The 26,663-nt window shown below is 40.9% G+C and overlaps 1 protein-coding gene across 1 annotated transcript in view; it reads right to left on the bottom strand.

Moving 5' to 3' along the window:
* LOC126262458 (Bardet-Biedl syndrome 4 protein-like) overlaps window positions 1–26,663 on the bottom strand; it is a 135,837-nt gene that overhangs the window by 17,388 nt on the left and 91,786 nt on the right. Inside the window, exon 9 of the mRNA XM_049959114.1 lies at window positions 21,076–21,269. Within this exon, the coding sequence (XP_049815071.1) occupies window positions 21,076–21,269 (194 nt within the window). The remainder of the gene's footprint in view (window positions 1–21,075; window positions 21,270–26,663) is intronic.

Genomic DNA, 26,663 nt, shown 5'->3' on the forward strand with positions numbered 1-26,663 from the left:
TTCCACCCACCTCTCCTTCTGAAATTAGGAAGATAATAAACTCTCTCAAGAATAAAAGCTAACAAGGAATTGATAGCATTTCCCACAGGATAATAAAAGCTTGTTCCCAAGAAATAAGTGGGCTTCTTACCCACATATGTAGCTCTCTGAAGCAGGGTACTTTCCCAGATAGATTGAAGTATGCCATTGTTAAACCACTGCATAAAAAAGGAGATACGTCTGATGTCAACAACTACCGCCCATTCTCTCTTCTGACTGCCTTATCCAAAATTCTTGAAAAAGTAATTTATTGTAGAGTGGCTTCACACCTTTGTAAAAATAAAGTTTTAACAAAATGTCAGTTTGGTTTCCAGAAGAGTTTCTCAACGGAAAATGCTATATATACTTTCACTAATGAAACATTAATAGCTCTGAGTAACCGGAAGTCACCCGTTGGGATTTTTTGTGATCTATCACAGGCTTCTGACTGTGTAAATCATGGAATACTTCTAGATAAGCTCAAGTACTGTGGTATGAATGGGACAGTGTTCAAATGGTTTAAATCATACCTAACTGGAAGAGTGCAGAAAGTTGAAATAAACAGTTCACATAATATGCAAAAAACTGATTTCTCAAACTGGGGAACAATCAAGAATGGAGTGCCGCAAGGTTCGGTCTTGGGTCATCTGCTGTTCTTAATATATATTAATGACTTGCCATTCTATATTCACGAAGACGCAAAGCTGGTACTTTTTGCCGATGATACAAGTATAGCTATCACACCCAACCGACAAGAATTAACTGGTGAAATTGTAAACGATGTCTTTCAGAAAATCATTAAGTGGTTCTCTGCAAATGGGCTCTCATTAAATTTTGACAAAACACAATATATACAGTTCCACACAGCAAATGGAATGACATCATTAATAAATATAGACTTCGATAAGAAATCAGTAGCTAAGGTAGAATTTTCAAAATTTCTAGGTGTGTACATTGATGAGGGGTTGAACTGGGAAACACACACCGAGGATCTGCTGAAACATTTGAGTTCAGCTACTTATGCTATTAGGGTCATTGCAAATTTTAGCAATATACATCTCAGTAAATTAGCTTACCACACCTTTTTTCATTCTCTGCTTTCGTATGGCATCATATTCTGGGGTAATTCATCATTGAGTAAAAGAGTGTTCATTGCACAAAAGCGTGTAACCAGAATAATTGCTGGAGCTCATCCAAGATCATCCTGCAGACACTTATTTAAAGAGCTAGAGGTCTTCACTGTAGCCTCACAATACATATATTCACTTATGAAATTTGTTATTAACAATCCGAATGAATTCAAAAGTAATAGCAGTGTACATTGCTACAACACTAGGAGAAAGGATGATCTTCACTACTCAAGGTTAAATCTAACTTTGGCTCAGAAGGGGGTAAATTATGCTGCCACAAAAGTCTTTGGTCACTTAACTAATAGCATCAAAAGTCTGACAGATAGCCATATTGCATTTAAAAGGAAATTGAAAGAATTTCTTACTGGCAACTCCTTCTACTCATTAGATGAATTTTTGCGTATAATAAGTGGGTAGCGAAGAGTTCTCGGGCTTCCAGCCGGGTGGCGGTGTCTTCAAACTGCGACGTTTCGACAAGTGACATACTCATCATCTTCTGGCGAAGTGCCGAGACTTTGCAGATGCCAGTCCCTTTATACCTGCGGTGTGCCCCCCACCACCTGGCCGCGGGAGGCTGGGTCCAGAGGAGCCGGCGGGCGAGGTGGAGGGGGAAGCGGGTGCGCCGTTCGTGTCTCCGTCAGAGCATTCTGATCGCGTCTCGTGAGCTGGACTGTTCTTGTTGCGTTCCTGGCATATTGCGGCTAAAGCTGGATTCCAGGCCACGCTCAGTTGATAGCCTTCGTCCCTGTTCACAAGATTCTCGTGGACCCGTATTTCTATTGATTCTTTAATGACGCTATCCCAATAGCTCCCGGCTCGGCACAGCACCCTGGTGTTTTCGAAGTCAAAGGTGTGGTTTTCTTTGATGCTATGTTCAGCTATAGCAGATTTCTCTATCTGTCCAAGTCGAACATGCGTGATGTGTTCCTTGCACCTTTTAGAGATGCAGCGCTGCGTTTGACCAATGTACTGCACACCACATTCGCAGGCAAAGTTGTATACACCAGGTGTGTTTAGTTTGAGTGGGTCTTTAGCTGAGCCCAGCAGCTCTTTCGTCTTCGGTGGTGGTCGGAAGACGGTATTTATGTTAGATTTTCTTAATAGCCTCCCGATTTTGGCTGATGTGGGCCCCACATATGGAAGAAAGGCGAGTCTCTTGTTAACTTCCTCTTCCTCTTCCTGAAATTTGTCAGCCTGTCTCCTCTTGAAGGCCCTGTCAATCTGTGTTTCACTGTACCCGTTTTTCCGAAATACCTCTCTTAGATGGTGTAATTCGTCTGAGAGGCTTTCTTTGTCACAAATGACATGCACCCTATGTACCAAGGTGGTCAGTACTGACTGGCGTTGCGCCGGATGGTGGCAGCTGGTTGCATGGAGGTACAGGTCTGTGTGCGTCTTTTTTCTATATACTGAATGGCCCAGCATGCCATCCGCTTTCTTCCTGATCAGTATGTCCAGGAATGGAATACAGCCATTCTCTTCTACTTCCATCGTGAAGGTGATATTTTCATGTATGCCGTTTAGGTGGTCCATAAACTCCTCCAGTGCCTGCCTGCCATGCTGCCAAATCACGAAAGTGTCGTCCACATAGTGGAAGAAGTGCCTGGGTTTACGGTGAGCAGTTCGTAGTGCCACCTCCTCAAAGTGTTCCATATAAAGATTCGCAATCCCTGGAGCAAGGGGAGATCCCATGGCCACTCCATCCACTTGTTCATAATGCTCTCCATTGCACTTGAAGTAGGTGGCCGTAAGTGCATATTCAAAGAGCTTCACTGTTTCAGGCTCGAAGTGCTGATTAAGGAGCGCCAAGGCGTCTTGTAGAGGTACTCTCGTGAACAAGGAGGTGACGTCGAAGCTCACGAGTAGGTCATCACTCTGTATTCGGATGTCCTTCAGTATTCTAACGAAATCCGCGGAGTTTTTCACGTGATGACTGCAGTGTCCCACCAGTGGTTTCAATAGTGTCGCCAGGTATTTGGCCAGTCCATAACTGTGCGAGTTGATAGTGTCCAGAATCGGCCGTAGAGGCACCCCATCTTTGTGAATCTTGGGCAATCCATACAGGCGCGGTGTCGTTGGCGCTCTGGGATACAGCCGTTTCTGCACTGCCTCTGGTAGATCTGAGTCCTTCAGTAGCGCCACGGTTTTCCTGGTCATCGTCGATGTAGGGTCCTTGTTGAGTTTCCTGTAGGCTGGGTCTTGCAGCAGAGCAGATTTTCTGTTGGTAGTCGACTGTGCGAATCAGCACCGTCGCATTTCCCTTGTCTGCTGGGAGGACCATGATGTCAGCATCATCCCTCAGTGCGCGGATAGCCTCTCGCTCCGGCGCAGTAATGTTAGCTTTAGGGAGTCGTGACTTGTCGATGATCCTGCAGGTCTCCCTTCGGATCTGCTCAGCTTCCTCCTTGGGTAGGCCCCGGATTGCTTCCTCTATGCTGCTGATGATGTCCCATTTCGGTATGGTCCTTGGTACAGGTGCAAAGTTCAACCCTTTCGTGAGGACAGAAGTTGTGGCTGCATCTAGCACCTTATCTGCAAATTTACAATAGCTCTGGTGCTATTTGTTACCTTCTGGGTCGACTGAGCTCCAGAGAGTCTGCCGAATTTGTTGATCTGTTTTGCGGCAACATGTCGTTTCTGCACCTCACTGTTGGCGTGAGAGCTGCAGTCAACCCAATCCCAAGTGTGTGCCGGTAATGCTTCTGCCATTTTCAGGTGACATGCGATCAGGATGCGTGCATTCTTGTCCAGTTCTTGCCGTGTCTAGTGAATGCGTTCCCTGACAATCGCCATCCCTGCTCGCCGTAAAATACGTTCGGTTTTCTTCGTTTTCACAGGATGTCTTAATTCCGCAAATCGTGGCAAGATGTTTTTGTCTCGGCAACGTTGGAGGAAAGCCAATGAGCTGAGCAATTTGGCTTTCCTGTTGCGTTCTTTCTGCAGCAGCTTGAAGCTACAGAGCATCTCCTCCCCGTAGAGGTGTCGTAAATGTGAATGTATGCTTTCCCGGCGTATACAGCTGGCGAAGAGTTCTCGTCGAAACGTCGCAGTTTGAAGACACCGCCACCTGGCTGGAAGCCCGAGAACTCTTCGCCAGCTGTATACGCCGGGAAAGCATACATTCACAATAAGTGGGTAATTTCCCCAACCCCCACAAAAAAAGTGTCATGTAATATTTTGTGTAATGTAATATCCTGTATAGACACCTTTTATTAACCTGAAATGTTCCACATCATTACGAAGTGTCGTACTCATGATCAATGGAACAAGTAACAATCTAATCTGGCATAACACTAAGAAGATGCAACAGGTTTACTAAAGACACTGCCTACAATACACTTGCCCATCCTCAACATAGTGCACAGGCCGTTTTTGGTCATAGACGTGCGAAGTTGGAGGTGAATTACAGCAGTACCAGCCACAGTCAAGTGCGGGTGTTACGCTTTACGAAATATAACACAGCCATCATAGCATTGTGAGGCGAGCCGGCCTGGCAGGGTGTGGAAACAGTTGACACAGCAATAGACAAGTGGTAGATGCCACAAGCCTTTCCACACAAGGAGCCACTGAAATGTCTAGTACACGATCCACAAGGCATAGTATACCCCAAACAAGAGCAGCTCAATACCTAGCCATTTCTTCTGTTAGTATCACAGCGCTATCATCATCACTTTGCTGCCACCTGGAATGTTGTTTGGGGGCCACAGTTCAACTCAGGATCAGGGCAATGTGTTCAAAGACCACAGGACTTGGAGATGCTGCCACAATAGCCCAGTATTGGCCCTGGCTGGCAGCCTGCCAGCCATTGACTAGGCAGCAGTGTATTACTGCCATTAAATTACCGGTCTGCCGTGTTCTGGACAGTTCATGAACCAAGCAAAAACACTTGGGTCGTGCATTGTTGTCCAGCTGACACTGCACTCTGACAGCTTTGTGGGACAACAACATGCACGAGGCCACTGACTGCCACTGCTGCTTCCTTTACTGGGCTAAGGCAGGGTGCCATAATAAAGCATTTGGAACTGCAGCCTGTTTAATTGGCACTGGGAGGTGTCCCTCTCCCCCAATCTCATCTCCACGAGTCTGCTTACAACTGCTATCAGACTACTGTCATCACCTTTCTCAACGTCTAAACCTACTTTACAGTGAGTCAAGAAATTTAATTTTCATCAAAGTGTATTTGTCACGGAAAAAAACTTGACCACAATGCTTTTTGTAACATAAATTTTGTTAAAAGTAAGGATCTGGTGGATTTGTCACACTTTAGAGGTAATGGGGTTATGATTGGTTAGTACCTGTCAGATATACGCAGTGTAACTTGGATGGTCATTCAGTGCCATGTTCAGTCAGTAGCAGTAGTATGATTCCCGTTTAAGCATTACAGATACATGGCTAGACAGTGGCAGGAATTATAAATGGCTGATGATTAGGTGTAAGAATTAAGTTCATGTAATTCAATTTGTACATTTTGTAATTGCTGGTATTCCAAAATGAGAATGGAGAAGGGCTAGGCATTGGCAGAGTCAGAGTTGCAAGGAGTATCAGAACCAGGGGCAGTACATATATTTTTGAAAAGGGTAGCACAACTGACATCTGGCAATAGGGAGTTATGTGGCCAACTTGGAGTACCATGAAATATAGATTTGTCAATTGCAAGTTTAGCTGTTCCTTTATCTGGTAAGTGAACTGAGTATGTTCAAGCATTTGTGGAGGCCCTTAGGAGTTTGAGACAGATGGACAAATGGTCTTTTAGGGTACCAAGATTAAAATTAATTGGAAAATCAAATGTTAATGCTTATACGGAGGCTCTCAAAGGAGCTGAAACAGTTGAAGAATTTGAAAGGCAGTTATTTAAACATACAGAAATCAGAACAGTGTCAGGCATTTTAGACAACAGTAGGGCATGGTAATAAAGAGGCATGGAGAATTAGTGGAATAAATTGTTGACTGGATAATGAAGATCAATGGTTGCTTGTATGGGTGGGACAGAATGCTGTGGTGAATGAATTAATTTTACATGAAGCTGAGTAGAGGGCGCTTGACGCATTTTTAAGAGTCTTGCCTTCATAAATGTCAAGGAAAGTATGATGGTTCCAATTAATTGTGCGCAGCTGTCAGATCAGCAGTAGAATGCAAGGAAATTTGACATGTCAACAGGACTGCAAGTTAAATGGGTTTTTTTTTTTTTTTTTTTTTTTTTGACCAATTAAAGGTGTTATATATGTGGACAGATACAGATGAGGCATGTGCAGAAGAATTTATAGGATTCCATGTAGTTGTGACTAGGTGTACATGGATCCTATAAAAAGAATGGTCAAAAATGTCTAGAAGAGCACAAGGGCAATTGCAGAAGGGGGGGGGGGGGGGAGACTGACAGATCAGCTGTTGCTGAACATGCTTTGCTGCCAGGAGATCACCACATTCATTTTGATAGGACTCAAGTACTGGCAGCCACAAGCAGATACCATGAAAGGTAATAGGAGAGGTCATAGAGATTGTACAATAACCCAGGTGTTTGAACACGAAGGATAACATGAAACTGAATGACATTTGAATCCCACTACTGAAGAAGATGTGTACCAGTCTTCTACCATGGGGTGCTATAAACAGCAGATGGGCAGCCAACAGCACTCAGGTATTCAAGACATGTGATGTCACACCACTGTGTGGAAGCATACGTAAACGAAATTTTGCTGCATTCAGCAGCGAGCCAGGTGTGAATCAGAATTCAAAGGAACTACAATCCCTCTTGAAAATGTACTCCGCAGATAGGGACAAAACATTAGGTTTAAATGTGAAATACATTTGACCACAGCATAAGAGCCCAGAACATTTTATTAATTGTGATATTTCCTGATGTGAAAGTGTACATTTTACAAGTGCATGGTGTATCTTGATAACATAATCATGTTTGTGAGTAACATGGAGCAGCACATACAATGCCTAAGAGACGTATTCTTGACGTTAAGGGCTATAAGTTTAACACTGAGTACAGAGTAGTGTAATTTTGTACTAGAATAGGTGGCATACTTTAGTTGCATAGTAAATAAGGATAGGGTTAAGACAGACCTAAAGTTAATTACAGCTACATGTGAATTTCCTGTACCTAAGTTAGTGAAGGAACTGCAATCGTTCCTTGGCATTGTGAATTATTATAGAAGGTTCATAAATGGACTTTCAGATATTGCCAATTCATTAACACAATTGCTGAAGGAAGGTTCAAGATTTATATGGTTGGAAGATTGTCACGAGTTTGGGAAACTGAAAGAAATTTTGAGAGTGAGTTCAGTCTTAGTGTCTCCAAATTTAAATAAGGAATTCATTCAGTCATGCAATGCAACCAACCCCACCTCAGTGTGTGCTGAGGAAGGTGGCTGAAGATGCAGAACATCCTGTGGCCTATGCATCGAGAAAGAATACCACACAATGGTAATGTTGAGCCATATCTATGGAATCACCTACATCAATACCAGAGAAGGAAAGTTGCTACTCACCATATAGCAGAGATGCTGAGTCGTGATAGGCACAATAAAAAGATTCACACACTCATAGCTTTTGGCCATTAAGGCCTTTGTCAGCAGTAGACACACATACACACACACACACACACACACACTCATGCAAACACAACTAGCACACACGTCTACAGTCTCAGAGAGCTGAAACTACACTGCAGCTCTCTGAGGCTGCAGATGTGTGTGCAAGTTGCGTTTGCGTGAGTGTGTGTGTGTGTGTGTGTGTGTGTGTGTGTGTGTGTGTGTGTGTGTGTGTGTGTCTACTGCTGACAAATGCCTTAATGGCCAAAAGCTATGAGTGTGTGAATCTTTTTATTGTGCCTATCGCGACTCAGCATCTCCGCTATATGGTGAGCAGCAACTTTCCTTCTCTGATATTGTTACATTCCATCCTGGATTTTCCATTGTTTGAATCACCTACATCAAGTGTTTTTCTCTATGGAAAGAAGTTTTGGGTGCGAACAGATCATGCAGCATTGAAATGGTTGGGGAGGCTGAAGGATCCATCTAGTAGATTGACATGATGGGCATTACAATTGAGTAAAGTTGATTTTCATGTTATACATAAACCTAGAAAGAAATACAGGAAAGTAGCAGTGTTGCAAATACTAAGTAATTAGTTTAAGGAATGGTGAACAGAACAGAAGATGGGTGACAAATGTAAACAGTCACAGTTTTGTATGCAGGATCAGTTGCCGTGTACAGGACCTACGTTGGGACCATGAGAAATGGTACCAGAAAAGTTGAAAGTCACTTGCCCAGCTTATCCACCGACACCGAGCAAGCGACTATCAATTAAAATGTCTCCCTGTATGGGAATGTACATAATGGATCTACCAGTGAAGGTTGTAGACATGTGGTTGACAATGTATGCCTGTGTTGATTGGGCATGAGGCATGCTCAGATAGCCTAATGGTAAGCCAACTGCTCACGATAAGTGGGAAATCCGGGTTCAAGTTGCAACCTGGCACACATTTTGTCACCATTCCATTATACAGCTGATGGTTGTTCATATTTGCAACAGCGAACACATTTCATGGACTTTTTTTAGCATCCACTCAACATTCTTCAAATTCTTCTATACTTTTGCATTATTTTCTTTTTTAAATGGATTGCAACAGAAGAATTTTGACCTTAAATTCTTTTTTACAGACTACTACTGAATACCATTGTAACACCTATTTTTGATCTATTTTGTATCTGTATCGATATTTCTATGTCAATTTATTGTGAGTGTTGTACATATCTGTCATGGAAATTCTTTGACTAAGAATACATATTTCAGTTATGTGAATTTTTTGAACATTGTTGTTTAGACTGGGCTTGTGGATTTAAGTAATTACTGGAATGATTGTTATATAATGTACTGTAAATGACTTGTTCCATAGTTAGGGAATTGTTGTGTACATAGTTCCACGTAGTCAGCGCGTACACAACTTTCCCACTAGAGCGTGCCGCGCTAAGCACAACAGCGCAGGCGCAGCTCTCGTCCATCTCCGCACTACGAGATGGCGCTGCCTTAGAGACGGACCAAATTCTGCTTCCGCCGATCTGCGTATTAATATGTAACACAGCCAATGAGATTGCTGCTAACGTAGAACCTTTTCTCCTCGCGGATCACACTCGCGCAGTGATACCTGAACACGCGAGGTATTATAACGAGTGTACAGACCTCCGATCAGTCAGTTTGCATTAGTCTGTATGCGTCTGCATTTACCTGCACCTGTCTGTACCAGTCTACATTTGTCCGTACTAGTCTATAGTCAAGTTTCAGTCTGCACCTAATAAGGTTATCAAATTCCTCCACATAGCCATGAAGATAAATGAATATACACTTTGTCCAGTATCAGAGGTATGTGAGAATAAGATTAACGTACCAGGACCAAAGGAACTTCAGATTGTCAATTGTAAACAGCATCCAGAATCAAATTACGTAATGTCTATGCTTTTTATTATTTTAATAAATGTGTGTGAAAATTAATCAAGTTCTATTTAAAGTTGGTCACCGTCAATCTGCTACTCTAAGCGTGCAAGTGGCATTTCTATCGTCTGACCTAACGGCAGAAGATAAACACACAACGATAAGACCACAAGACATATTGCTGACACTCGCCTACTACGTTAGAGCTGTTGTTGTTGTGGTCTTCAGTCCCGAGACTGGTTTGATGCAGCTCTCCATGCTACTCTATCCTGTGCAAGCTTCTTCATCTCCCAGTACCTACTGCAACCTACATCCTTCTGAATCTGCTTAGTGTATTCCATCTCTTGGTCTCCCCCTACAATTTTTACCCTCCACGCTGCCCTCCAATACTAAATTGGTGATCCCTTGATGTCTCAGAACATGTCCTACCAACCGATCCCTTCTTCTGGTCAAGTTGTGCCACAAACTTCTCTTCTGCCCAATCCTATTCAATACTTCCTCATTAGTTATGTGATCTACCCATCTAATCTTCAGCATTCTTCTGTAGCACCACATTTCAAAAGCTTCTATTCTCTTCTTGTCCAAACTATTAACCGTCCATGTTTCACTTCCATACATGGCTACACTCCATACAAATACTTTCAGAAATGACTTCCTGACACTTAAATCTATACTCGATGTTAACAAATTTCTCTTCTTCAGAAACGCTTTCCTTGCCATTGCCAGTCTACATTTTATATCCTCTCTACTTCGACCATCATCAGTTATTTTGCTCCCCAAATAGCAAAACTCCTTTACTACTTTAAGTGTCTCATTTCCTAATCTAATATCACCCGATTTAATTCGACTACATTCCATTATCCTCGTTTTGCTTTTGTTGATGTTCATCTTATATCCTCCCTTCAAGACACCATTCATTCCGTTCAACTGCTCTTCCAAGTCCTTTGCTGTCTCTGGCAGAATTACAATGTCATCGGCGAACCTCAAAGTTTTTATTTCTTCTCCATGGAGTTTAATACCTACTCCGAATTTTTCTTTTGTTTCCTTTACTGCTTGCTCAATATACAGATTGAATAACATCGGGGAGAGGCTACAACCCTGTCTTACTCCCTTCCCAACCACTGCTTCCCTTTCATACCCCTTGACTCTTATAACTGCCATCTGGTTTCTGTACAAATTGTAAATAGCCTTTAGCTCCATGTATTTTACCCCTGCCACCTTTAGAATTTGAAAGAGAGTATTCCAGTCAACATTGTCAAAAGCTTTCTCTAAGTCTACAAATGCTAGAAACGTAGGTTTGCCTTTCCTTAATCTTTCTTCTAAGATAAGTCGTAAGGTCAGTATTGCCTCACGTGTTCCAGTATTTCTACGGAATCCAAACTGATCTTCCCTGAGGTCGGCTTCTACTAGTTTTTCCATTCGTCTGTAAAGAATTCGTGTTAGTATTTTGCAGCTGTGGCTTATTAAACTGATTGTTCGGTAATTTTCACATCTGTCAACACCTGTTTTCTTTGGGATTGGAATTATTATATTCTTCTTGAAGTCTGAGGGTATTTCGCCTGTCTCATACATCTTGCTCACCAGATGGTAGAGTTTTGTCAGGACTGGCTCTCCCAAGGCCATCAGTAGTTCTAATGGAATGTTGTCTACTCCCGGGGCCTTGTTTCGACTCAGGTCTTTCAGTGCTCTGTCAAACTCTTCACGCAGTATCGTATCTCGCATTTCATCTTCATCTACATCCTCTTCCATTTCCATAATATTGTTCTCAAGTACATCGCCCTTGTATAGACCCTCTATGTACTCCTTCCACCTTTCTGCTTTCCCTTCTTTGCTTAGAACTGGGTTTCCATCTGAGCTCTTGATGTTCATACAAGTCTTTCTCCTATCTCCAAAGGTCCCTTTAATTTTCCTGTAGGCAGTATTTATCTTACCCCTAGTGAGATAAGCCTCTACATCCTTACATTTGTCCTCTAGCCATCCCTGCGTAGCCATTTTGCACTTCCTGTCGATCTCATTTTTGAGACATTTGTATTCCTATTAGCCCTCTTCTTTTTACCTACTTGATCGTCTGCTGCCTTCACTACTTCATCCCTCAGAGCAACCCATTCTTCTACTGTATTTCTTTCCCCCATTCCTGTCAATTGTTCTCTTATGCTCTCCCTGAGACTCTGTACAACCTCTGGTTCTTTCAGTTTATCCAGGTCCCATCTCCTTAAATTCCCACCTTTTTGCAGTTTCTTCAGTTTTAATCTACAGGTCATAACCAATAGATTGTGGTCAGAGTCCACATCTGCCCCTGGAAATGTCTTACAATTTAAAACCTGGTTCCTAAATCTCTGTCTTACCATTATATAATCTATCTGATACCTTTTAGTATCTCCAGGGTTCTTCCATGTATACAACCTTCTATCATGATTCTTAAACCAAGTGTTAGCTATGATTAAGTTATGCTCTGTGCAAAATTCTACCAGGCGGCTTCCTCTTTCATTTCTTAGCCCCAATCCATATTCACCTACTACGTTTCCTTCTCTCCCTTTTCCTACTGACGAATTCCAGTCACCCATCACTATTAAATTTTCGTCTCCCTTCACTACCTGAATAATTTCTTTTATCTCGTCATACATTTCATCAATTTCTTCATCATCTGCAGAGCTAGTTGGCATATAAACTTGTACTACTGTAGTAGGTGTGGGCTTCGTATCTATCTTGGCCACAATAATTCGTTCACTATGCTGTTTGTAGTAGCTTACTCGCATTCCTATTTTCCTATTCATTATTAAACCTACTCCTGCATTACCCCTATTTGACTTTGTGTTTATAACCCTGTAGTCACCTGACCAGAAGTCTTGTTCCTCCTGCCACCGAACTTCACTAATTCCCACTATATCTAACTTTAACCTATCCATTTCCCTTTTTAAATTTTCTAACCTACCTGCCCGATTAAGGGATCTGACATTCCACGCTCCGATCCATAGAACGCCAGTTTTCTTTCTCCTGATAACGACGTCCTCTTGAGTAGTCCCCGCCCGGAGATCCGAATGGGGGACTATTTTACCTCCGGAATATTTTACCCAAGAGGACGCCATCATCATTTAATCATACAGTAAAGCTGCATGCCCTCGGGAAAAATTACGGCCGTAGTTTCCCCTTGCTTTCAGCCGTTCGCAGTACCAGCACAGCAAGGCCGTTTTGGTCAATGTTACAAGGCCATATCAGTCACTCATCCATACTGTTGCCCTTGCAACTACTGAAAAGGCTGCTGCCCCTCTTCAGGAACCACACGTTTGTCTGGCCTCTCAACAGATACCCCTCCGTTGTGGTTGTACCTACGGTACGGCTATCTGTATCGCTGAGGCACGCAAGCCTCCCCACCAACGGCAAGGTCCATGATTATCCCAAACCACAAACCTGGACAGGAATCCTATCCTAGTGAATTTAAGTATCCTAATTTATTATGGAAAGACTTAATCAACAGCTGTAAAAATAGTTGTGATTATTTCCTAATGTGTGGAGTGATAGTGTTAAAAGTTCAGTTTTATAGTTTGAGAAATACACCACTTCCAGCACAATTTAAAATCAATCTGCAGTCATTTTCTTGAATAATTTGCCTTACTTGAAAAGCTGCCTGAAAATAGTTAAGTTGTTAGTTTAAAGAAAAATAATATTGATTAGAAGTGAAGAAGATTATTAATTGTTGCATTTATGCACTTTGATCAGAATTACAGTTTTATGAGGGTTCATTTCATGAGAAAGTGTTTGAACTTGAATGTAATGTTGTGCTGATATTTGCACAGCCAACTATACTTTGAGTAGGTTAAAAAGAGTGCTTATCAAAACACATTTGTTATTTAAAGAGTTATAGTTAGTTGTGCTTTACTTAATAATTATTAATGAGAATATTTACCACTTCTCACACATACTTGAGTAGTTTTGTTAATGAGCATGGTTCTTCAAACCATGAAAGTTTAAGGGCCCTCATGTGCTATGTTACTTAGTTAATGAAGCAAAGCAAACGCTCCTTCAGAGCCAGTGTAGTTAGATTTGCTTTCTGTTTAACTGCTTCAAACTAATCGTAAGAAAGAAATATTTAATGTGTTAGTGATTCTATTGCAAGTTGGTTAATGCACAGGCATAAAGACCCTGTACTAAGCAATGATGTTATAGAGTATGATTGCATGGGAATTATAGAGTATGATCATTACTGAGTATGATCCCTTGATCTAAGTCAGAATCATTTTATGCTCTTCTCTGTTTAGTATTGCTATTAGTTTCATGTGTGTTGGCAATTAGTTTTATAAACTGCTGCATCTAGTTCATTTAAGGTACACGTTGTTACTGTTTGCTATGTCATTGGCCAGTTGTTTGTCTGACTTCCAAGTTGGTAGTGCATTTATCTGCATTGTTAGGTTACTGTGTTGTAGTGTAAATAGATATAGTGTGTGTGTGTGTGTGTGTGTGTGTGTGTGTGTGTGTGTGTCAAGGAAGGTTAGATTAGTCTTAGCACTGCCTTCTGCTTTATTATATTGCTTGACACAAGAATGTCAAATTAGGCTGGCGACCGATATGAATATGTAATATTACAACTTGCTTTTGTGCTGGGAGACGTCTGTTCCTGACCCACCTGTTTGCTGTTGGCTATACTCTGCTGGAGTGTTTCGGAAATGAATCCTAGTCTGATTTTTCTGTTCCCATTAGGTTTTATATCTTGTTTTATACAGTGAGCTTTCAAATATGGCATGTAACATGTTCTCTAAATACAGTAAATAGCAGCTTTCAGTATCCTGATTGTTGCAGTCTCAGATATACATTATCCCTTGTAATTGGGAGCTTGCTGTAAACATAATCAGTGAAAAATACTTACATTTAGCAACAGTAAACTTTAAATATCTGATGTTCTGATAGCATTCACGACAATTAAGTGTCCAATAGCAATAAATATCTTTAACAGCAACAATGGACAACAATTACTGATACAATTTCTGACATGTTTGTTAAGAAAGTAAGCAGAAGAAAGGACTCACTTTTTCAGTCACCTTCTGCAGGAAATTCAGTATTTTTATGAAGTTACATATAGTATTTTATAGACCATAATATGCTACAGATTATAAGACACACCTTAATTTTCAAGTAGGTTTTTTTTTTTTAAATAACATTTTTACCCTTTTTATTGTTGTTCTTGTTATGGTCATCAGTCCAGATACTGGTTTGATGCAGCTCTCCATGCTACTCTATCCTCTACAAGCCTCTGCATCTCCAAATAACAGCTGCAACCTAAAACTTTCTGAATCTGCTTAGTGTATTCATCTCATGGTCTCCCCGTATGATTTTTACCCTCCATGTTTCCCTTCAATACTAAATTGGCGATCCCTTTATGCCTCAGAATGTGTCCTACCAACTGATGCCTTCTTTTAGTCAAGTTATGCCACAAACTCCTCTTCTCCCCAATTCTATTCAGTACCTCCTCATTAGTTACATGATCTATCCATCTAATCTTCAGCATTCTTCTGTAGCACCAAATTTTGAAAGTTTATATTCTCTTCTTGTCTACACTGTTTTTAGTCCTTGTTTCACTCCCATACATGGCTACACTCCAAACAAAATACTTTCAGAAAGGACTTCCAGGCACTTAAATCTATACTTGATGGTAACAAATTTCTCATCTTCAGAAACGCTTTCCTTGCCATAGCCAGTTTACATTTTACATCCTCTCTACTTCGACCATCATCAGTTATTTTGCTCCCCAAATAGCAAAACTCATTTACTACTTTAATTGTCTTATTTCCTTATCTAACTCCCTCATCATCGCCTGATACTACATTCCATTATCTTCATTTTGCTTTTGTTGACATTCATCTTATATCCTCCTTTCAAGACACTGTCCAGTCCGTTGAGCTGTCCAGGTCCTTTGCTGTCTGTGACAGAATTACAGTGTCATCAGCAAACCTCAAAGTTTTTATTTCTTCTCCATGGATTTTAATTCTAGTCCAAATTATTCTTTTGGTTCTTTTACTGCTTGCTCAATATACAGATTGAACAACATGGGGGATAGGCTACAATCCTGTTTCACTGCCTTCTCAACCACTGCTTTCCATTCATGCCCCTCGACTCTTATAATGGCCACTTGGTTTCTGTACAAATTGTAAATAACCTTTCACTCCCTGTATTTTACACTTTCCACCTTCAGAATTTGAAAGAGAGTATTCCAGTCAACATTGTCAAAAGCTTTCTCTAAGTCTAGAAATGCTAGAAATATAGGTTTGCCTTTCCTTAATCTGTCTTCTAAGATAAGTCGTAGGGTCAGTATTGCCTCATGTGTTCCAACATTTCTAAGGAATCCAAATTGATCTTCCCCGATGTCGGTTTGTACTAGTTTTTCCATTTGTCTGTAAAGAATTCATGTTAATATTTTGCAATCGTGACTTATTAAACTGATAGTTCAGTAATTTTCACAACTGTCAGCACCTGCTTTCTTTGTAACTGGAATTATTATATTCTTCTGTGGGTTATTTCACCTGTCTCATACATCTTGCTCACCAGCTGGAAGAGTTTTGTCATGGCTGGCTCTCCCAAGGCTATCAGTAGTTCTAATGGAATGTTGTATATTCCTGTGACCTTGTTTCAACTTAGGTCTTTCAGTGCTCTGTCAAATTATTCACATAGTATCATATCTCCCATCTCATCTTCATCTACATCCTCTTCCAGTTCCATAATATTGCTCTCAAGTACGTCTCCCTTGTGTAGACTCCCTATGTACTCCTTCCACCTTTCCACTTGCTTTTGTTTGCTTATGACTTGATAGTCATACAATTGGTTCTCTTTTCTCCAAAGGCCTGTTTAATTTTCCTGTAGGCAATGTCTATCTTACCCCTAGTGATATGAGCTTCTACATCCTTACATTTGTCCTCTGGCGACCTCATCAGGTGCTTCCTGTGACTGAATGACAGGCTGAGACCGTGTCCCATATGTATGTCTGGACCATGTCTGACATTCCGTACACCATCCGCTCCCTCTGTGACCGTGTCGGTTGGTCGCCAGATGTTCCATCTTCCGTCCGCGCCCACCTCCACCGTTTTCCCCAGTGGTGGCCGTTTCATGGCGTACCCCTTTATGCCGAGATACGATGCTGAAATATTGTGTTAGAAAAACGCAGACCACCAGCAGTACACCCGATTCAACGAGATGTCACAAAATCACCGGGAAAGTCTAAGAAATTACATTGCAAGACTCTACGGGGAGGAAATATGCAAGAAGATGAAGTTACTGGAGAAGTTACGACAGTGCAAAGAGAGGATGGTGAGCGTGCTCAGTTTCCTGCTTAGGTGCAGAGAAGATGATGTGGTGTCTTTTTTTGCCAAAACTAAACACCATATAACATCTAAGGCTGCTAACAGAATCCAGCATTGCGCCAGTATGGGCCTGGTAAGGGAAAGGATCCGTGATATGCGGCATAGACTGGACGTTACCTCTAGGGATCTGCTTCGACTACACCTGGATTTGGCAAACAACTTAGTACCAGAGGACTGGTACAGGATGGACGGTATGACATGGTTGCTGATGACACACATTAAACACAATGGTACAGCTCGACAACTGGCGAAATTTGAGAGCATGAATAAAAAAAGTGCAACAGGCACATGATACTCACAAGGTGGTAAATTTGAGCAGTTGCCCATTAGAAGATGCCACCTTAAAAGTGCTCGGAAGGGGCCTCAACTTTGCAGTCACTCCTAGAAACCTGCCAATCCCCAGCTTCATCAACTCTGTGGAAATACCATCAAGTGTTGCAGAAGAGATTTGGAGAGAGATGTACAGGACACTCACCAAAGCCAGACCACCCAAAACAAACATTTCAAGAGATGAGAGGATGGCCCGCAAGAGTTTGTGGGAAGATGAAAGCATAGTGGTCTTACCAGCAGACAAGGGGAACTCTACTGTCGTACTGTCGAAGACCGACTATGAGCAGATCAGTCAGCTTTTACAGGAACCTGCTTACAGTCCACTAGAGAATGACCCCACCAATAGAGTAGACAGGAAAACCAGAGCTCTGGTCAAGGAAACAGGATGGTCTGAGAAGGTTGTCAAGTAACTGAAAGCTAAGGCACCAGTACCACCTAGATTACATGGATTGCTCAAGGTCCATAAAGAGGGTATACCGTTGCATCCTATTGTAAGCAATATTGGTGCAACCACCTATCCTACAGTCACCCACATTAAGAAGATGTTAGCACCGTATGTGGGAAAGTGCGTCCACCACATCTGTAACTCATCAGACTTCGTGGAACGTTTCAAAAACCTACTAATCTCTAACACAGACATCATGGACAGCTTTGATGTTGTGTCTCTGTTCACTAGGATACCACTTCAGGACACACTCGATTAATCAGTGAAAAATTTGGTGGATCTGTCTTGGACCTTTTCAAGCATGTCTTAACCTCGACCTCTTTCCTATGTGGAGGTCAATTTTATGAACAGACTGAAGGAGTGGCGATGGGTAGTTCCTTATCTCCGGTAGTTGCAAATCTGTTTATGGAGAGATTCGAGGATGAGGCACTTATGACCGCTGCCTACAAGCCGACCTATTTCTTTAGGTACATTGATGACACGTTTGTCATCTGGCCACATGGTCGGAAAAAACTGCATGAGTTTCTTGACCATCTGAACTTGATACACCCCAGCATTAAGTTCACAATGGAACTAGAAAATAATGGTCAACTTCCTTTCCTGGATGTCCTGGTGAAAAGGAAGACAGATGGCACATTAGGCCATAGTGTGTATAGAAAACCTACACATACCGACTTATACCTACAAGCTGACAGCTGCCATGATCCAGCACAGAAGAATGGGGTGCTGAAAACACTTGTTCACCAAGCCAAAACATTGTCCAACTCAGACAGCTTTGCAGCAGAGTTAGAACACCTACAGCAAGTGTTCGCAGACAATGGATACTCAACAAGGGACATCTGCAAGGCGCTAAACCCCTCCACATGGCCTGATACTGAGGGAGAAGAACAAGATAAAGAGACCAGGACGGTAGCCTTTCTATCATAAGCAGGACCTATATCTGCTAAGATCAGCAGAATAATGAAAAAGTACAATATCAAGAGCGTGTTCTGCCCAACAAACAAGATCATCAAAGTGTTTCTTGGAATGGTTAAGGATGATCTCGGATTGTGAAAACCTGGTATCTCCCATATACCATATGAATGCAGTATGTCTCACATTGGCCAGACCACCAGGACCGTAGACATAAGATGTAAAGAGCACCAAAGAGATACCAGGCGATGACAAGCCACTAAATCAGCAGTAGCAGAACACTGCTTGGAACTTGAGCACACCATGAATTATGATAAAACCAGGATCTTATCTCAGACCCCCATATTTTGGGATAGTGTCATCACTGAATCAATTGAAATCGAGATTGCAGAGAACTTGATAAACCGGGAAACTGGATACCAACTCGGCATGGTGTGGAACCCGGCCTTGGACCTATTACAAAAACAATGGAAGAAAACACAAGACCAGAAGAATGACAGGGGCACTGGAGAAAGTCGGAACAGTCACCAACAACAAACGCAGCCTGTCAACAGTGCGAGGAATGAGCCTGGCTGGCACGGACCTAGTACGAAACGCCATGAAATGGCTGCCACCAGGGAAAACAGCGAAGGTGGGCGCGGACGGAAGATGGAACATCTGGCGACCAACCGACATGGTCACAGTGGGAATGGATGGTGTAGGGAACGCCAGACATGGTCCAGATATAAATACGGGACATGGTCAGCCTGTTGTTCAGTCGCAGAAAGCACCTGATGAAGACGCCAAGGTACGAAATCGAAATATTGTGTTAGAAAAACGCAGACCACCAACAATCCACCCGATTCAACAAGATGTCACAAAATCGCCAGAAAAGTCTAAGAAATTGAGTTCATTCCAGTTATAAAACAAAAATTATTAGTATACTTATGAAATGACCATATGGCATTAATAGCTAGGACCTAGCCTCTGGGGTTGTTTGGCTGCCTGGGCCTGGTATAAGTCTTTCTATCTGGTGCCACTTCAGAGACTTGCACATATTTGTGATGAAGACAATACAAACACCCAGTTGTGAAGAAAATTTGAGTCAGCCAGGAATCGAACCCAGGACCCTGTGATCTACAGGCAGTGATGCTAACTACTTGATCACCAGCTGCAGACAATGAACATGTGTACAAAACCCATAGTGCATTTGAGTGGTATCTGCCTGTAGTAGCATTACAGCCATGTGACTTTCAGGTGTTTGCAACAAAAATTTCATTCTGCGCTTCTGAATGCTCACTCCATAGATATTCTTACTCTATGGTCACATCAATACATTGTTTCCTGCACATATATGAAATGTACTAACTCTGGATGCACATAGAAGAAGTCATCTACATTTATCCAAAGACTGGGTTTATTAATTTCCCAAATTTGTTTTACTGTGGATTCTCATAAAAACAATATCTCTTTGTCATGTCAGGTTTAAGGGTACACAACAAATACAAGAGGGTGCCACCAACAGAAGCACAACCACTCACCCGGCACCTCTCGGTTCCGAGAAGCAGCCTCCAGATGGCGCTGACAAATTCAGATCACTTTCTGCTTCCATGCCATGTCCACCTACACATTGCACACATCTGCCAATAATGTGGAGAGCTGCCAAAGGGAGTGCTGACTACACTGGTTCTGCCTTGTACTGGCAGAGATGGATATCTTTCCACCAGACACAAAACACTATGTACTACAGATACTCACAGTTACGATCGAGCAGTCTGACAGTTCAGTAACCGCAGCCAGCTCAATACTGCTCTTGCAATTATGCAATGGAGCGCAGTTCTGTGAGATCCACTGAGAAGACAATGTTACAACTTAGCAGTTGCTATTTACAGAGTAGTGGGACAATCGTGAGTGTCTACAATATTACATTCAGTTATAATGACATTATTATGGGCTGCTAAAAGACAATAAATTTATTCTGATTTCACTGTATTAAGTATAGCATATCAAGTGCTGTACACCAATTGTACTAAAGATAAGTGCTGTTTTGTGACATACTCTTAATAAATGTTACTGGTTATTCTTTATTGTTTTGCCACATTTCTGTTCTAGAGCTGCCCAGTGAAGCCTGTGTAAGTTGATACCTATCAACATATGATATGTCACCTTAAAAGAGCTTTTGCAGTAAAACCACTTTTATGCTTCCATGAATGTTTTGGGTGAATTAATAGTGGTATTCAGTTACAAGATCCTCAACACTCCTACTGTAGGCATCGATTAAAGGAAGATTTTGTCCAATTCTGCCTCATTCTACTTTCTTTTAGATGCTTCCAGAATAAGCACCCACTGTCTTCTTAATTTCCACCACAATTATCTGTTTGGCCTATGAATATAGCAAAACTGTTCTAACATAAAAAGACAAAGAAGGATCTGGCAACCATGTCTGAGACATATATTGTCATAGACTAATTATTCTCACCTCCTGGTTAACTGTTCCTTGCTGTGCTAAATCTTGGAAGCTTTTCAGTTGAGCTGCAGCTTCTTCCTTTCTTCCATTAGCAGCCAAAAATATGGCATAGTTCAAAGGTATGGAAGCATCTGTTGGGTCCAGGCGTGCAGCCTGTTCAAAAGCCTTTTGAGCATTGTCTGGATCTCCCAGTTTCTTCAAGGTAACTGTCCAACGGAGAAAATTGTAGCATGTACTTTTTAAATGAACTTATAAGTATAAAGTAAGATAATATGAAAAAATAAGAGAAAGGACACAGTACAGCACTAACTGTGAACACGGTGCAGCACTAGTTGTGAACTGCAATACCCTATCACATTCCTTACATCCTTAGTGTTAAGAAGGAACATTAAATTAAATCAACAAGTGAAATAACTAGTGTGAAAGGCAAGTGAAAGTCTTCACTATGTTATATTTCAGAAAATTCTACCAAGAAAATATAATCTACTATAGTGATGGTGATACACAAATGACATCCTCTGCTTAGTAGATACTCCAGACTTGAAGACAGAACAACTGCACACAGAGATAAACACACTACATAAAAGAGAAGATCACTTCAGAGGAAGAAGCAGGTCAAATAAACTTCCTAAATATATCATACAGAAAAATAGGCAACACTCATTCAGTATTTACAGAAAACCACCACAATAGACACAATACCACACCAAACCTAAAACCACCCACAGTCTCAAAAACAAGCTGCTCTCAGATACATGATCCACAGATTGAACACAGTGCCACTAGACTTCGAACATATTTTTGTACAGTTTTAGTCTCATTTTTTGGTTTTGAGAAAATTATTTTGCCTGTATTAAGACAACTGATCTCAAACAGTTAAAGAGATTTTGTCAATGCTTTTAAAAGGATGTTTATTGAGTCCTTAAGTTTGTGAAGAAAAAGTAGGTAGCATCTGCAATAATTTTAGAATAAGTAAGAGAGGACCACAAAACAATTCAAGAAATGTCATATTGTAACAGGAGTACAAAAACTATCATTTTTATATATTTTTTTCACACCCGCAATTTATCACCTGTGGGACTTCAGGTATATTAATGCAAAGTCCAAGTCCAAATAAATGATAACCATTAATTGTCTGTGGTTCTTTGAGGCACATCTGATTTTTTTTTTAAGTTAAATGTAATAATAATTTCATACAGTATTTCAAACAGACAACAAAGTGCTTTGTTAAAACAGTTAACAAGTAATTCATATTCCATCAACCGATTATTTATGTTCCATCAAAGCTCTTCCATTATCACATTAACAAATAATTTACGCTTTTTGTAGGGTAAAATTTCTGCTTTAGCTTTATTTCTTTGTCACAATTGCAGTTTCAACTGTAGAGTCATCTTCATTTGGAAAATTTTGTGCTTAAGCACATATAAAAAAATTTAAGCATATTTTAGCAAATACAAATATTTCACACAATAATGAGAATAGTTTATTTCCAACATTTCTGCAACATCAGCACAAACCTTAGTAAACCAGCATGTACTATCACATATGTAAGATTCTCACCTGGATCACAAATTACTCCTTGGGTGAAGAACATAAATAGTTTCAACTGCACATAACAATTACTGGCGGAATACCTGAGGCTAAGTTGATATGTAGGAGTGCAAACGTATGAGTTTGTAAATGATGATGTGGAGTAACACCAAAAATCTTCTAGTAAGTACCAACAAGCAAATTGAGACTCAAATTTTGCTACTATTCAATTGACTAAACAAAACTGAATCACTGTTTAGTGTTGTATATGTTGTAACTGCGACCGTTCCAGTCGTGGGATTGCCAAGAACGAACTGAGGTGGGACCAAACGGGAGTGGCCCGTCAACAAACATATGAACGGGAAAGGACGGACATGAACAACAGCGGACGACCGAGTAAGACCTTACGACAACAACACGCAAGAAGCAACAGTCATAAGCGACAACTAAAGGAATCTACAATGTCCACTCGTAAACAAAAACAAAGTACAGTAAACACGCTGTCTGTAGCCGAGATGCCGACAGACTCACACGAACATCAAACTGCTTAGCTGAGCGAGAGGCAGGTGCATATACACAGGATACGGTACATCGCTATTGGCTGCTGGGACCATGTGCTCCACCATGGTGCCCTCAGGTTATACGCGGGCCAGAAGCGCGCGCAACCACGGCTTACGGCGCAACGGCTGCAGAGACCTCTAGTGGTAATCGAGGTCCAGGCCATCTGGTGCGGATTCGAAACCCGCAGCGCTCAGTATCAGAGTATACACTTATGTATTAAGTTTAAACAGTGATCCAGTAATAACAATATGAAATCTCCCAAGTAATATGAGCAAGCAATAGCTTTACATTGTTTAAACATTATCTGAATTAAGTTCTTAAGGAATGGATCAGAAAGTGTGGAGGAATGGTTCTTGATATATACAGAGATTTCCTACTGAATTTATTATTCACTCATAATCAGTTAATATTGACTGCAGAGGACTATGATACAGAGTACATGATGGACAAAACTTTAGAAACATACAATAAAGCTGGACTAACAATATCCGTTTTCCTAAAACAAGATTATCACAAATGGAAAAACTACTGAGGCATATAAAAAATATAAAAATCTAGGAGTTGTACTCTCAGATTAAGTTTCCCATAAGCAAGAAATAAGGCAGAGCTAAACAAGCAAACAATAATCTGAAAAACATCTTCTGGCCAGATGAAATTAACAAAAAGAAAAAGGTTTTATGAATCAAGAACACAAAACTTTTTTATAAGGAGTGGAATCCTGAGAAATAACGAAACGAGATACAAGAAGACCTGAAACTGTGCAACTTGGTTTTTTGAGAAGAAGTCATAGAGTATGAAGGCAAGAGAAGATCCTAAAAAAAGAAATCAGGAAATGAATGAAAACTGCCATGTACATCACTGAAGAGAGGGAAAATGGAATTTAAAATGGTTTGGGCATATGGCCGAAAATAGTACTATGTTGGCAACCTCCATACCAGAGATCCTGTGCAGAATGGTAAAATCACATGGAGGAGATATGCAATGAAGAAATTTGAAAGACTTTATACATGGACCAAGAAGGTTGGATACGATGTGGCGAGAAATGGCCTAAAAAGCTGTGGACAACTCACAGAAGAAACTAGTTTTTCTCTCTCCATTGTTAATAGAACTTGCATTATTTCTTGCCTTTTCCCCACTCGACAGAACATTCCAACATCTTTCGGGTGTGCATCTGGGACAGTATAATTTGTTCTTCAAATATTTTGATTGATAACCTTACAGCCATCTTCCAGGTGAATTGCTGGCAGAATTTAAACCACTTGACAACACTGTGGAGCACACACACACACACACACACACAACACACACACACACACACACACACACACACTTGTGATTATTAAAATGGATGGTCTGTGTTTTAGTCTTAGATGCATAAAATTTTATCTATGACTGATCCTCTTGTTGCAGTGCTGACAGTGTTGTCTCCCAAGCACTCGCATTTACTCCAGGGTATTGTGTCAAGTGGTTTAAATCTAGCAAGCTACTCATTTTGAAGATGGCTGTAATGTTTTCAGCCAAACATCGGAAGAAGAAATAATTTTAAGCCAGATGAATGCCTGAAAGATGATGGAATAGAAATTACTCTCTTTCATGACTGAAATCATTTGTGCCATTAAAATAATTCTAAATATTGGTATAAAAATTTACTCTGTTTTCTGTTCAATGGATACATCTGGTTTCCCCATGTATTTGAGCACATTATGCAGGAAACTTGCACATTTCTCATAATTTATACAGAGAGTGATATATTTTGGGATGATACATAATGGATTGGTTCAGCTGTTGATAACTGAAGTTTATGACTAAATGAACCTTCATTACACCAGATTGGCCTGTGTCAAGAAAAGCTCCACTCTTGGAAAGTGAATCAGAAACAACTAAGTAATTTAGCAACAAAGTTAAGAATATTTTTACTTACTTGTACACCTTTTTTTCAGTTGATGAATATCTAGAGGCTAATTTGTATTAAAATCACAGAAACCTTCATTGCACTAATTGTTAGTATTACAATTCTTACATGTGGTTCCTGAAGAGGGGCAGCAGCCTTTTCAGTAGTTGCAGGGGCAACAGTCTGGATGATTGACTGATCTGGCCTTGTAACATTAACCAAAACGGCCTTGCTGTGCTGGTACTGCTAACGGCTGAAAGCAAGGGGAAACTACAGCCGTATTTTTTCCCGAGGACATGCAGCTTTACTATATGATTAAATGATGATGGCGTCCTCTTGGGTAAAATATTCCGGAGGTAAAATAGTCCCCCATTCGGATCTCCGGGCGGGGACTACTCAGGAGGGCGTCGTTATCAGGAGAAAGAAAACTGGCGTTCTACGGATCGGAGCATGGAATGTCAGATCCCTTAATCGGGCAGGGAGGTTAGAAAATTTAAAAAGGGAAATGGATAGGTTAAAGTTAGATATAGTGGGAATTAGTGAAGTTCGGTGGCAGGAGGAACAAGACTTTTGGTCTGGTGATTACAGGTTTATAAATACAAAATCAAATAGGGGTAATGCAGGAGTAGGTTTAATAATGAATAAAAAAATAGGAGTCCGGGTTAGCTACTACAAACAGCAGAGTGAACGCATTATTGTGGCCAAGATAGACACGAAGCCCACGCCCACTACAGTAGTACAAGTTTATATGCCAACTAGCTCTGCAGATGATGAAGAAATAGATGAAATGTATGACGAGATAAAAGAATTTATTCAGGTAGTGAAGGGAGACGAAAATTTAATAGTCATGGGTGACTGGAATTCGTCAGTAGGAAAAGGGAGAGAAGGAAACATAGTAGGTGAATATGGATTGGGGGGAAGAAATGAAAGAGGAAGCTGCCTTGTAGAATTTTGCACAGAGCATAACTTAATCATAGCTAACACTTGGTTCAAGAATCATAAAAGAAGGTTGTATACCTGGAAGAATCCTGGAGATACTAAAAGGTATCAGATAGATTATATAATGGTAAGACAGAGATTTAGGAACCAGGTTTTAAATTGTAAGACATTTCCAGGTGCAGATGTGGATTCTGACCACAATCTATTGGTTATGAACTGCAGATTGAAACTGAAGAAACTGCAAAAAGGTGGGTATTTAAGGAGATGGGACCTAGATAAACTGACTAAACCAGGGGTTGTACAGAGTTTCAGGGAGAGCATAAGGGAACAATTGACAGGAATGGGGGAAAGAAATACAGTAGAAGAATGGGTTGCTCTGAGGGATGAAGTAGTGAAGGCAGCAGACGATCAAGTAGGTAAAAAGAAGAGGGCTAATAGAAATCCTTGGGTAACAGAAGAAATATTGCATTTTATTGATGAAAGGAGAAAATATAAAAATGCAGTAAATGAAGCAGGCAAAAAGGAATACAAACGTCTCAAAAATGAGATCGACAGGAAGTGCAAAATGGCTAAGCAGGGATGGCTAGAGGACAAATGTAAGGATGTAGAGGCTTGTCTCACTAGGGGTAAGATAGATACTGCCTACAGGAAAATTAAAGAGACCTTTGGAGAGAAGAGA

The sequence above is a fragment of the Schistocerca nitens genome, chromosome 6, assembly GCF_023898315.1.
Source record: "Schistocerca nitens isolate TAMUIC-IGC-003100 chromosome 6, iqSchNite1.1, whole genome shotgun sequence".
Taxonomy (NCBI): domain Eukaryota; kingdom Metazoa; phylum Arthropoda; class Insecta; order Orthoptera; family Acrididae; genus Schistocerca; species Schistocerca nitens.